The sequence below is a fragment of the Gambusia affinis genome, linkage group LG16 (assembly GCF_019740435.1).
Source record: "Gambusia affinis linkage group LG16, SWU_Gaff_1.0, whole genome shotgun sequence".
Lineage (NCBI taxonomy): Eukaryota > Metazoa > Chordata > Actinopteri > Cyprinodontiformes > Poeciliidae > Gambusia > Gambusia affinis.
In genome coordinates, this window is record NC_057883.1 from 10,225,822 (window position 1) to 10,237,533 (window position 11,712).

Consider the following 11,712-nt stretch of genomic DNA (forward strand, 5'->3'; position numbering starts at 1 on the left):
CCCGAGATGGAATGTAGTTGATGAAATCTCAAAGTTACTTTAAATCCCAATGTTTAAGCACTCCTCCATCAAATAAACTTTCCCCACGTTATTCTGTTTCTGTATACTTAGTTTTGTTAAAGCCATGTCTTAATTAAGATTTAAATCAATTGTCAGCTGTTTTCTTTTGTTCTTGGAAAAAGTTTTTTTCAAGTCTCGCAGCCTTGAATTAACGTGCACGAGATTTAAAGTTAATTTTATTCCCCAGATTTCAGATTAATTTGTTAGCATGATTCAAATGACATATTTTAAATGAGCTAGTAACGTTTGAGTGTCCAAATGATACGTTCGCATTATATATATATATATATATATATATATATACACACACATATTTAAGCACTATTACATTGTTGTATTTATCTGTTTTTTGAATGTATAGCAAACAAGTAACCTTTAAGTTCTTAATTTTATAAATTTTATGTCTATTCCTGCAACATAAAGAAAAAATGACATATAGCATGTCTGAAGTATGAATTATTAGCATATTTATGAGACTACTCAAAATTGTTATTTCAAAAGTCTAAAGTAATTCTTACTTTTAAAATCAAACTGATTTGGACATTATACATATATGAAAGTAAAAAAAATATGGTTCAGAAAATCTAAATTGACCAATTAAACATCTAAATGAACACTTCAAATTGCATAATACACTTTGGAAATATTGTGGCTTTCACATGACTGAATCATATGAAACTTAATACTTCAAAATTAGGACTACGAATCTCTTATGACTTTATTTTTCAGAATTTTATTCTTAGAGTTACAATTATAAAATAAAATAAAATTTTCAGGACTTTAAAAGCCAATTTGAAAATACCGGTAAGTAATTATTTTCAAATTGGCTTTTCTAGTTTGACCAAAAAGGATAACTTGTCAATCTTTGGTCAGCTTCCCTCGTCCCCTTTTGTTGTAAAAATACATTATGTATTGCAGCAATGGATTAAGGCAAAAGAATATTTAACTTCCCAGAGTTAAGGTAAAAATTTAAACTAATTAACAAGCTAATTTTGCTTCAACCTGTGAGCCATTAAATGAGACGGTTTCAACAGAAATACAACTTATTTCCTTTCATTGAGATTAATTTCGCTATGTGAAAAAACAAAACACAAAAGCAGAGAGATTTTTGTTCTTTTACTGACATGTGCATGTTTATAAGGGCAATATTTCATTTTAGGGCACAATTTTAATGTAGCAATGAAGACATTAACAATGTGGTACAAGGTAAATCTGCAGCTGCACACTCCAGCAGATGCGTAAAAACACACTGTCAATAAAGGAGATAGGGCGAAGGGTTTTTTTTAATACCCAAGCCAGAGCAAGTCAGTTAAAGCAAATAATGCAGCATGAGTTCAGTCCATGCCACCATTAGTTAGGCCGGTCTCTTCTCCTCAGAGCTCAGTCCTGCACCGAATGATGGCTTTCATTCCCCCTTATTACGTAAACAAGTTACTGAGGTTTTGGTTTGTTTTCAGAAAGCAACATGTCACCAAATCCTTGCCAGGATTATAATACAGAACAGATTAATAAGAGGAGACTTCTTAATCTGCCTTTAAAAAAAAAGAAGAGCTAACCAGAAGTTCTATTAAGATCTACTAATTGGTCAACTAATGAAACACAGGAAGCTGCTAAACCTGATGATAAAGTAAAAGCAGCAAAGGACATTCAGCTTCTGTGATTTTAATATTTATACAGCAATAAAGAAAATCTGAAAAAAAGAGCCTTGTTGTATGTTAAAAACAGCCCCAAACTGGCAGCAACAAAAAAAAGAAAGATACCTGGTATTTCAGGTTAATTACCCTTTTTTTTAATGAATATTGTAGATAGCTCAACTTTGTTCAATCTTGTTTGAAAGTTATCCTTGTGACTGACTTGAAATGTAGATGCATGCTTTGATTGGCATTATGTTAAGAGATTGTGATAACTGTGCCTAATATTTAAGAAGAATTAAAAAACCGGCTCACAGTGCAGCTCTTTGGAGCCCAACTGAACTGAGATACCCCCCCTGGCAATTATGTGGTCCCTCTATTTCTTTTTGGGTGCATTGGGTGTGTTGAATTTGAAAAAGATAATGTCGCCGTCCTCCACGATGTAGTTCCTGCCCTGTTGTCTGTATTTTCCAGCAGCCTGAGAAGAAAGAGACAAAAACAGGAAAGTATGTTTATGTTAGAGGTGCACTGCAGCAACTCTTGATGAGAACCCATCTTGTTTTGCCGTTTCACTCACCTTGGCCGCACTCTCACTGCCCTCCTCTTTGAAGTCATTGAACTTCATCACCTCAGCCATAATGAAGCCTTTCTCAAAGTCTGTGTGGATTTTCCCTGCAGCCTGAGGAGCTTTGGTTCCTTTCTGTTGGAGCAAAACAGCAAAAGGAAATCTCAAACCGAGTCCAGACAACTCATACCCCTGAATACCTCAGGGTTTTGCAATTTCTAAACATTTCTCTAAAAAAATTCACAACTATCTAAGCTGTCAGTCCTTTGTTTTCTTCATCTAAAGACATAAAATACTGCAGTTCACCATAATTTATGGGTAAACCTCAGTATTACTGGGTGAAACGAGAGAATGGGAATGGATGACATAAAAAGATATAAAGAGGTGAAGAAAAGGAAAGATGAGAATGGAAAGGTAAAGACAAGAGGAAAGAAGAATTAGGACAGAAGAAATGACAAGGACGGAATGACAGGAAAACAAGAAATGTGGAGAGGAATGAAGAAATGGAGTAGGAGACAGAGGAAAGGAAGGAATCACAAAAAGGAGTAAGACACAGGAACAAAGGGAAGGTGGGACAACGAATTACACTGGGACCATTTTCAATTTCCTTTTATAAAGAAGTCATCAAATGAGACGTTCAAGGTAACATTCTGTAGATCAGAGCGCTCACCCTGATGGTCCACGCTCGGACCTCGTCCGGCCCTGCCGTGAAGAAGTACTCCAGCTGTAGTGCTGCATAGCCTGTCTTTATAATTTTGGTCAGAACACTGTAAGCATAGAAACATATATGCGATGATTTCACATGACAAACACAAAGATACATAACTAAAGTTGTCATCTCATCACCGACAGTCTGATGTGCCTGCTAGAGGTGCAAACGTTTTGATCAAAATAAAAATTGCTTTAAGAAGAATGCTCTGAACAAACAGCAGGACGACGACTGTAGAAATACAACTAGAGATAGAATGGATTGGTGCTGTTTAACCCCACAAATCAATCAATCTGCATGAAGGCTTAAACAAGTCTTCACAAATCCTCCCTCTTCAACATGACTAGAATTTGTTTCTCTCCTTGGAGAATCAAAGCTGCGACAAAAATGTCTAAAAAACCCGCAGCTTTTAATTGCAGCGATAGCTGGTTCTACAAAGTACTGATTCAGAAGAGGTGAAAACAAATGCACAGCAGGCCTCACTTTGAGCAATACCTTGTGTTCAAATCAATTTCATGTGACACTTTTAAACTGAATATCAGAGCCTATTGGTGGAGGTAATCAGCCTGACCTCTGTGTTTTCTGTTCCTCGCAGTATTTAGTACTCTCCTCTTCCTCCATGTCCTGAAGTTTAGCCTCCACCGCTCCGCTCAGCGGGATGACCATGGCACCAGGATCGTGGACATCTACCCACTCTTTGATTTTTGCCAACCTTAAATCAGATGCCAGGGTTTCATCAGAGCAATACACGAGTAAATTAATGAAACGCAAAGGAACAAGACAGCAAAAATGAAATACCATTTGTTTTTTTTTCTAATGTAATCCTTCTCAGATAGATTAACCAGGTAGATCATGGGCTTCGATGTCAGAAACAGGTATTTGTTCAGCACCTCAATCTGCAAAGAGGAATTCAACACTGAGAAATGCATCGCAACTCACAAATGGATGCAATTCGATGCAAGTGCATGCATGCACAGGTGAATACCTCTTTGTCATTCCATTCATGGTGAAATCGGACGTGTTTCTTCTCTTCCACAACCCAGTTCTTTACCTTCAGCATGATATCCTGGAAGTAAAATCAGCATGTCAATGAGAGTAGAAAAACCATAAGAACTTGAATGTTAGAGACAGACATGTCAGTCCAAATTTCTTACGTATTCAGGTTTTAGTTTCTTGTCTCCTCCTCTGACTGCGGTTTTCTCCAGCTTGTCTATGATGGGAGCAATCATTTCCTCGTCTTTTAGCCGCAGCTCCTCATGGATGATCTCAATGTCTCTCACTGGGTCCACGTTGCCCTCCACGTGGGTAATGTCTTCATCATCGAAAGCACCTTAAACATACCAAAGCGTCTCTTAAGACACATAAAGCAAAACAAATCCAATTGGTTTTTTACATTAGAGTTCATTCTCTTCTCCTTAAATGTGCAACTGGCTTCGGCATGATCTCAAAAATGGCAGATGAAGGCGTTGAACTGGCTACTCACGGGTCATATGGAAAATGGCATCGCAGGCACTGATATGAGAGAGAAAGGCATTTCCAAGTCCCTGCCCTGCATGAGCTCCCTTCACCAGACCAGCAATGTCCACCACATTTAGGAAAGCAGGAACCTTACTGAGGAGAGAAAGACGAAAATCAATCAGCAAGACCATGCATTCCCACTTTTCCATAATTTATCATGCTATATTTGCCGTCTATAATTGAAAAATTGTAAGGGGGGAAAAAAACTATAGTTGAAAAAAAAAAAGCATAGGATGTTTGCCACACCCTATGCATATTATGTGGAGGACTGGCTGTGGTCAGGTAAGACCAAAGTTGATTTTTTTTTTTTTTTTTATCTATATGCAAAGCACTATGTTTGGCAAAAAACTAACACAAAACGTCACCCTGATAACAGCCTGGAGGCAGCAGCACCATGCTGTGGGAAGACAAGCTAATCAGAGGATACTGAGAATTTGTTGTTCGCTTTTCCCAAGTGAAAATTAAAGGAGTTAAAGTGGCTTCATTTAGCTGAAGTCACAACACACCTTCTGGGGACGGTTGATGTGCAGCGCATAGACACTTTGAAGCTTTTAGTGCAAACATCTTTTAAAATGTTCCAATATGCCCCGACACCACCTGAGCATTTGAATATAAAGCGGTGAGCTTCATCACCGCATCACTAATACATGACCCAGAACATGGGATGGTTTAGACAGCATATTTATGTGTTACAACGGCCCAGTCAAAGTTCAGTTCAGTGAAATCTAATTTTGAATCTGTGGTAATATTTTTAAGTTCAAAAGTCCTCTTCCTCTACTCTGACAAAAAAAGTAGCTATTTTGCAAGAACAGGCACAAGTTTTCTTCTGAAAATGCATTGTTGTGATGGGTCAAAATGTTAAGTTCAAAAGCTATGATTAGTTTTGAAAGGCACTGTAGATGCTTGTTATGATGGCAACCATACTATACAGCTATAACACACCTGGCTGGTTTGTGGTACTGGCACAGGTAATCAAAGCGCTCATCGGGAACTGGCACCCTGCTCTCATTTGGATCAATGGTGCAGAATGGGAAATTATCTGCAGCAGCTTGGCTTTTGGTGAGCACATTAAAAAATGTAGATTTCCTGCAACAAAGTCAGAAAAGCAGCAGTAATACCCAAGTAACTAAGGCCATTTGCAATTTAAAAATATTTACATTACACTTGAATTACTCGTGCAAGAATTTACCCGACATTAGGCAACCCCACAATGCCAATTTTCAGGGATGTTCCAAATCGCCCAATTAATGGAGGTTGTTTTGGGCTTTCTGTCTTTTTAGGAGGCATCTGTAGGAGGTAAGAGAAGATTAAACCATGACACAAATGTAAATACTGCTCTTTATTTGTAAAGTCTTCCGAAAACCTCTGCACATTAATATTCCTTTAAACAAGCTATCATTTCTTATAAGCTAGCCCTGGTGAAAACGTGTAGAGGCAGCTAGATTCATATGCTCATTCAAACACAGCATGCTAAGCGGTAGCAGGTGGCTAACTGGAACCATCTAAATATCCGACCACAAGGGTTTTATGAGCGTTCAAAAATTTCCTTAACACATTATAAATAATTTGGAAGATCTTTAGCAGAGAAAACAATTCGTTTGGTACCTTGAATTACTTCTCTTCTGTGTGTTCACACCAGCCACTCCACTGGAAAGGCAGGTCGGAAAGCTAAGCGGAAGGGTTTTGACGCAAAGCGTCTCTGATTGGTCAGCCGGACATCTGGAACGACACGTCAGAGGCAACCCGAGATATAACAAACTGATTTTCTGTTGGAATACTGCAGAAAACCACAATTTTCCCGGTTTCAAAGCAAAATCTGTTTATATCTCTTGTTTGCAGAGTTGTATTTTTCAGAATCGATGGCAGTCGCCATTTATTAATTAACATGCAAATAACGTAATTAAAATAACAGAAGAAAAGTTGAGCTAGTAAAGGGTGCTCTTTATTTGTAAAGTCTTATAGTCGTATAGTTTTCGTATGCGTTGTCATCTTCAGTTGGTGATAGTTTTAGACACCACTGCATACTTCTTTGTTGTTTAACATACAAATTAGTTTTCATTTCAGACTTGGAGGAAATAAAACTTTCCAACTGAGATTCATTCCCGAAAATTTACCAAACTGGTTTATTCGCCTTTTGTAAATAATGTATTTTTTTTTTCTTTATCAAATATGATGCACTAAGTATACTTTATAACGGTAGCTAGTTGTATGCCAACTATGGTTTTTTTTCTCACTTCCACGCTCCGAAGCAGCTCCATGGGGTCCTCACTTGAGGCCAGGTTAAAAAAAGTTGCAGACTGGAACTTTATTTTTATTTAATTGCTGTATCTATAAAACAAAGGGCTAGACCTCACAATGAATATGTTTAGCACAACAATAGATTAAGTTGGGTGTGATGTCAAAGCAACCTTTAATGACCTTTTAAGCGTTTTATCTGGTTTTCAAATCAAATACAAAAGGTAATATTTTAAAATCCAATTATTTTGGGCAAAGTTTATTAAGGTACATCAACTTTTAGCATCCATATCAACAAAAGATTTTCTCACACTTAGGTTTAAGATCAGATATGGATGCTATTTATAACTTAAGTAGATTATGCAGAATGAAAAAACTGGTATTTTATTGCTTATATACAAACAAAAAAAGCAGCTAGTCACCAGACAAGAACAAAAATGTAATTTATTTTTTTGGAATAGACACAGCTTAACGGAGCCATCTACTGTAGTACACTAAAAAATATAATAAAAAAAGGACAAAATCCTACAAAGATAAAAACGTGTCAGTTGAAGCAAACCGTTTTTTCAAATTCCAAGTTTAAAAAGCATTCAGCATTTTTATTTGACGACACACAGAATTTTATTTAGATGAAGAGCAAAGATGAAAAAGCATTAATTCTCGACATTTTGAAAATCCATAATCTGACATGTTTATTCAGCACTGCCTAGACATGTTTAGGGATAAAAATCAAACCTTCAACCTTCTGATACATGAATACATGCAAAAGTCCCTTTCTCACACACACACACACACACACACACACTGTCTGGTCAAAATGGGGGGAAAAAACCCCAAACAAAAATGATCCAAAAAAAAAAAAAAAAAAAAAAAAAAAAAAAAACACAAAAACACCAGAACATAACATTGTCTTCGCTGCCTAGTAGTGACCTGTAAGAAAAGAAACAAAAATAAACAAATTGTTCTGGTGGAATATGAAAAAAAAAAAATCCATATAAAATCCATCCATCTATTCAGACAAATCATTACATGTTTACGTATAATTAACTGAAACTACAAATGACATTAAATGTCAATAATCAAACATGTTCATAAACATTTTATTCAGAGTACATTTAAAAAAGTGCCCGTCAAATACATACGTGGCGAGTAGGACCGAGATCGCGAGCGGTAACCTCTGCTGTAGTACGGAGACGGAGATCTGCGTCTGTCAAAGGAAAAAGAACTTTAATTTTACATGAGTATTAGATCCGTCGAGCAAAATGAAAGTAAAATTTATCATTAGTTTCATCTTACAATCTTGTACATTGTGTCAAGGTAATTGTACCTGTACGATCGATACTCTCGCTCTTCATAGCGATCATAGTCGCGATCATAACCTCTATCATATCCTCTGTCATAGCCCCTGTCATAGTCCCTGGAGAAACGGCGTGATGAACCGCCACCTCCTCCACCACCACCACCACCACCACCGCCGCCGCCGCCTCCTCCACCGCCACCACTGCAAACACACAGGTTCAGCTGTCACCCTTATACAGACCATGGATTATAAATACTTTGCATAAAAATAGAAGCCCTTTAACCCCCAAACACTCACTATGTGGGGCGTCCCATGTAGATTCCAGGAGTTGGAGTGTGAGCTCTTTTAGTGATGGAGAAATCCACTCTGATTCTGCGTCCATCAAGCTCCATACCATTAGCACGCTCCTTGGCCTAAAAGACACCACTATTAGAGGTAGCAGCAAAACAGAACTGCAACTAAAAATATAACCCAATCACATGCTTACCTCCTTGGAGTCCTCACTGTTTTCGAAATAAACAAAGGCAAAACCTCTTGAGCGACGCGACTGCTGATCATACACTATGTTGACATCGGCCAAGGGGCCATATTTAGAAAAAACCTCTCTCAGGTCCCTCTCAGTGGTGTAAAGGCTCAGACCAAACACACCCAGGCAAGCGCTGGGGTCTGGGTTGGCCTGGAAGAGTAAAAGTTAGAATTAAAAAAAAGAAAAAAGAAATTCTTTTTTCAATACAACAAATTTTAAAGCTGTAACACACACCCTGTTGCCAATGTGCCTGCGCCGATTCGACATCGGGGAACGGCTGTGGCTCCTACGCCGGCGGTAATCTGAGCTTCGAGATCGGCTCCTTGAACGTCTGCGTCGAGAGTGGGAACGAGAGCGGGAGTAGCGCCTGCGTGAGCTTCGATGGGACCTTGACCTATTGTTTTGGGTTTTTTTTGGTGCATCACAGGGGGAAGGCATTAGTCAGAATTGGGGTTAATAAAGGCACTTCAGTTCTAAAATACAGCAAAAGATAAGAGATTAAAAAAAAAGGAGCATCATTTCACCTGGATTTTGATCTGGACTGAGAGCGAGATCTGGACCGGGAGCGCCGAGACCCATCTTTAGACCGTGCAGGAGAGTGGCTGGCGGATTTTGCGGAGCCTCTTGGGGATGCACTCCTTGAGCCTCCCCGAGAGTCCTGAGCAAATAAAAGACAGGTATCAGAAGCCCTTTACAGACAAGTTTGTAACAGTAACATAAGGCCTGGGAGATGTTAACCCTCTGACCCCTTAAAGCCTTTTTCAGAAGAACAGCATGATAGTTTGGTGATTAGAGGGTTTGATAGAAATTATCTGGAAAATTGGAGAGAGAAAAAAGAAGAAAAAAAACAAACAGTGACAAATAACTGAATATAGATGAAATACATTAGCAGATCCACATTTAAAAAATCTAACAAAATTGAGGGAACAATTAGTGATGTGTTTGATACAGAAAGGGCAAAAATAATTAAGCATGCTAAGGAGAAAGAAAAGTAAAATAGAGCAATAATATAACATGTTGTTAGGAAATCACTCATACCCAGTTATACTTCTGATCTTAACTTCATAACTTCGTTCACTTCATTACTTCATAACAACCCCTTCATTTCTTCTTTCTTCCGTTTGAATCTGACTTCTTTTTTCCTCCTCTTCCCCCTTTTACCATCTGCCATTACAACTAGAAGTGAGGCCAGATCTTGATCGCTTCTTTTCAGCTTCCAAAACATTAGCATGCATCAACCCCATCAGCTTCAAACATTAAAAACGTCACATCTGACACGTCTTGGGCCTTTTTCTTTCTTCCCACCTTAACCTTGACAAAAAACAAACAAGGGTGATAAGGCAAGTTGGTTTTTGTTTCAACCAAATGGTATAAAGAAAAGAAATAAACACGAAATAAAAAAATTAAAAGCTCGACAAGTTAGCTTATAATTGAACGTTGAATTTTAAATAAGCGAGGATCACAGTGCACATACAGTAGTTACTTTAATACTCGTAATTCATTGCATAACTCGGTAATTAAAGATCAATGTGCTAAAATGAAGGTAGCTCTATGAGGCGGTACCATGTTTCCTGATCTGCACAGGCCGCATGGTTTAGCCTAGCATGCTTGGCTAATATAATTGTATTCTATAATGTGATGCAACTAGCCATAATTATTCGTATACAAACACTAATAAAACATACAACACTTGCGCAGATATCAGTGCTAAGAGATCTTAAACCTTTCGTCTAGCAAACCTTTTCAGACGTCCAACGGCTGGAAACGGATAAGCTAGCTAGCCGTTTATATCTTAACCGAAGTAACTCAATATTCTTTCATTAATAAAACTCACCTGCTCCCTAAAATCCTTCTCGTTGTCGCTCATTTTACAATCAGAAATTTGAAACCCGTTTAATAAATCTAATAAACTCGAAGGGTAAAGTAAATTAGGTAGAGCTGAAGCGCGCCCCCAAACAACAAGCCGTTTCTGTCCACGCCGCCTAACAACAGCAACCTTCTTCTTCTTCTTCTTCTTCTTCTTCTTGATTTTATTGGCGGTTGGCAACAAACTTTAAGTAGCATTACCGCCACTTACTGGTATGGAGTGTGGTTCGAGATGGACTATCAATTTATATAAATACTTGTATACTCCTACACATACTATTAATAGATAAATTAAATAAATAAATTTCATATTTATATATGCATACATACTCTCATCCATTTTTATACATATATTTATAATCCACCCCTCTAGATCATGCATACATTCACACACACACACACACACACACCTACTATAATCAAATTCTTTGAAATAATTTAGTTTTCTTTAAATATTTAATAATTATTTGTATATGTTTACTCCCCAAATTCTTCCTCAAAATATCTAACAAATTAATCTTTTCCTTAATACATTCAAACTCTCTTCTCATACATCTTCTTTCTTTTTCATACTTATGGCATTCTAACATAACATGTTCTATTGTTTCATATTTGTCACAGTATTCACATTTTCCATTAATATGCTTACAGCAACCTTTTTTTTAACTTTTTTATAACGTTCTGTAGCCAATGACGCCATTTCCGGCTCCTTTTAAAATAAAACTGGATTGTCTTTTCAAAAAATCGTTTGAACGTAAATCTCTGAAGTAGCATGTAATTGTATAACTACATGCTTTGTGAACTATGAAACAATTATTCTGAACAGTTCCTTGCCTCAGAAACATGTTTAATTTTTACCTTACTGTCCTTGCTGATTATTGTCCAGCGGACTGCGACGGCATGGTTGACTCTACTCAAACACTTAAGTACATTTCTTTCAATTAATTATATAGGCTGACTAAACGAATGTTACGACGGTTGGGTCTCTTTTCATCTACGCCTACTAGTAAACTGACATTTTTAAAATTTGAAAATAATGATGCTAAACTATTATTTTTGAAAACAGTACCTTAAGTCTTATTGTAGTTGCACACTAGCTTTTGGGGTTCATCACCCAAAAAATAAATCCTCTCAAAAATACATTAGAATTTGTGGTTGTTATAAGACATTGTGGAAAAGATCAAGGTATACTAGTAGTTTTCCAGGCACTGTATTAGGAGACGTAATGAACCTTTTTACAGCTCACACCTTTATCAGCTTGGAATGTAATGAGCTTAGGAAAAGCTTTTCCCAAGCTTAGGA

At 37.3% G+C, this 11,712-nt stretch overlaps 2 protein-coding genes across 3 annotated transcripts; both read right to left on the reverse strand.

Moving 5' to 3' along the window:
• Positions 1-1,161: 1,161 nt before the first annotated feature.
• LOC122846265 (obg-like ATPase 1) lies at positions 1,162-6,218 on the reverse strand. The gene is made up of 11 exons (XM_044143104.1): positions 6,089-6,218; positions 5,673-5,770; positions 5,426-5,569; positions 4,449-4,576; positions 4,120-4,295; positions 3,951-4,031; positions 3,764-3,861; positions 3,537-3,677; positions 2,927-3,023; positions 2,269-2,391; positions 1,162-2,169 (listed from the first exon to the last, which is right to left on the reverse strand). The coding sequence occupies exons 2-11, from the start codon at positions 5,768-5,770 to the stop codon at positions 2,068-2,070; spliced, it is 1,188 nt and encodes a 395-aa protein (XP_043999039.1). The 5' UTR covers positions 6,089-6,218; the 3' UTR covers positions 1,162-2,067.
• A 926-nt stretch (positions 6,219-7,144) lies between these two features.
• On the reverse strand, positions 7,145-10,559 carry LOC122846266 (transformer-2 protein homolog alpha-like). Of its 2 annotated transcripts, XM_044143106.1 has the most exons (9): positions 10,379-10,534; positions 9,583-9,855; positions 9,069-9,202; positions 8,779-8,938; positions 8,506-8,694; positions 8,316-8,431; positions 8,046-8,219; positions 7,861-7,925; positions 7,145-7,648 (listed from the first exon to the last, which is right to left on the reverse strand). In XM_044143106.1, exons 4-9 carry the CDS (start codon positions 8,809-8,811, stop codon positions 7,638-7,640), a joined length of 588 nt encoding a protein of 195 aa, XP_043999041.1. In that variant the 5' UTR covers positions 8,812-8,938; positions 9,069-9,202; positions 9,583-9,855; positions 10,379-10,534; the 3' UTR covers positions 7,145-7,637. The 2 variants fall into 2 exon arrangements, with proteins under 2 accessions (XP_043999041.1, XP_043999040.1); XM_044143105.1 differs by lacking the exon at positions 9,583-9,855 and having other exon boundaries at positions 10,379-10,559.
• Positions 10,560-11,712: the final 1,153 nt, after the last annotated feature.

Excerpts from the sequence above, each read along its gene's own strand:
- LOC122846266 (XM_044143105.1), bottom strand. The coding sequence starts at position 10,411 with ATGAGCGACAACGAGAAGGATTTTAGGGAGCAG. Across the intron at positions 8,432-8,505 it reads ACAGTGAGGACTCCAAGGAG|GCCAAGGAGCGTGCTAATGG; the intron begins GTAAGCATGTGA and ends GGTGTCTTTTAG. Across the intron at positions 8,220-8,315 it reads TACATGGGACGCCCCACATA|TGGTGGCGGTGGAGGAGGCG; the intron begins GTGAGTGTTTGG and ends GTGTGTTTGCAG.
- LOC122846265 (XM_044143104.1), bottom strand. The coding sequence starts at position 5,770 with ATGCCTCCTAAAAAGACAGAAAGCCCAAAACAACCTCCATTAATTGGG. Across the intron at positions 2,392-2,926 it reads TCCGAGCGTGGACCATCAGG|AAAGGAACCAAAGCTCCTCA; the intron begins GTGAGCGCTCTG and ends TTGCTCCAACAG. Across the intron at positions 2,170-2,268 it reads GCAGTGAGAGTGCGGCCAAG|GCTGCTGGAAAATACAGACA; the intron begins GTGAGTGAAACG and ends CTTTCTTCTCAG.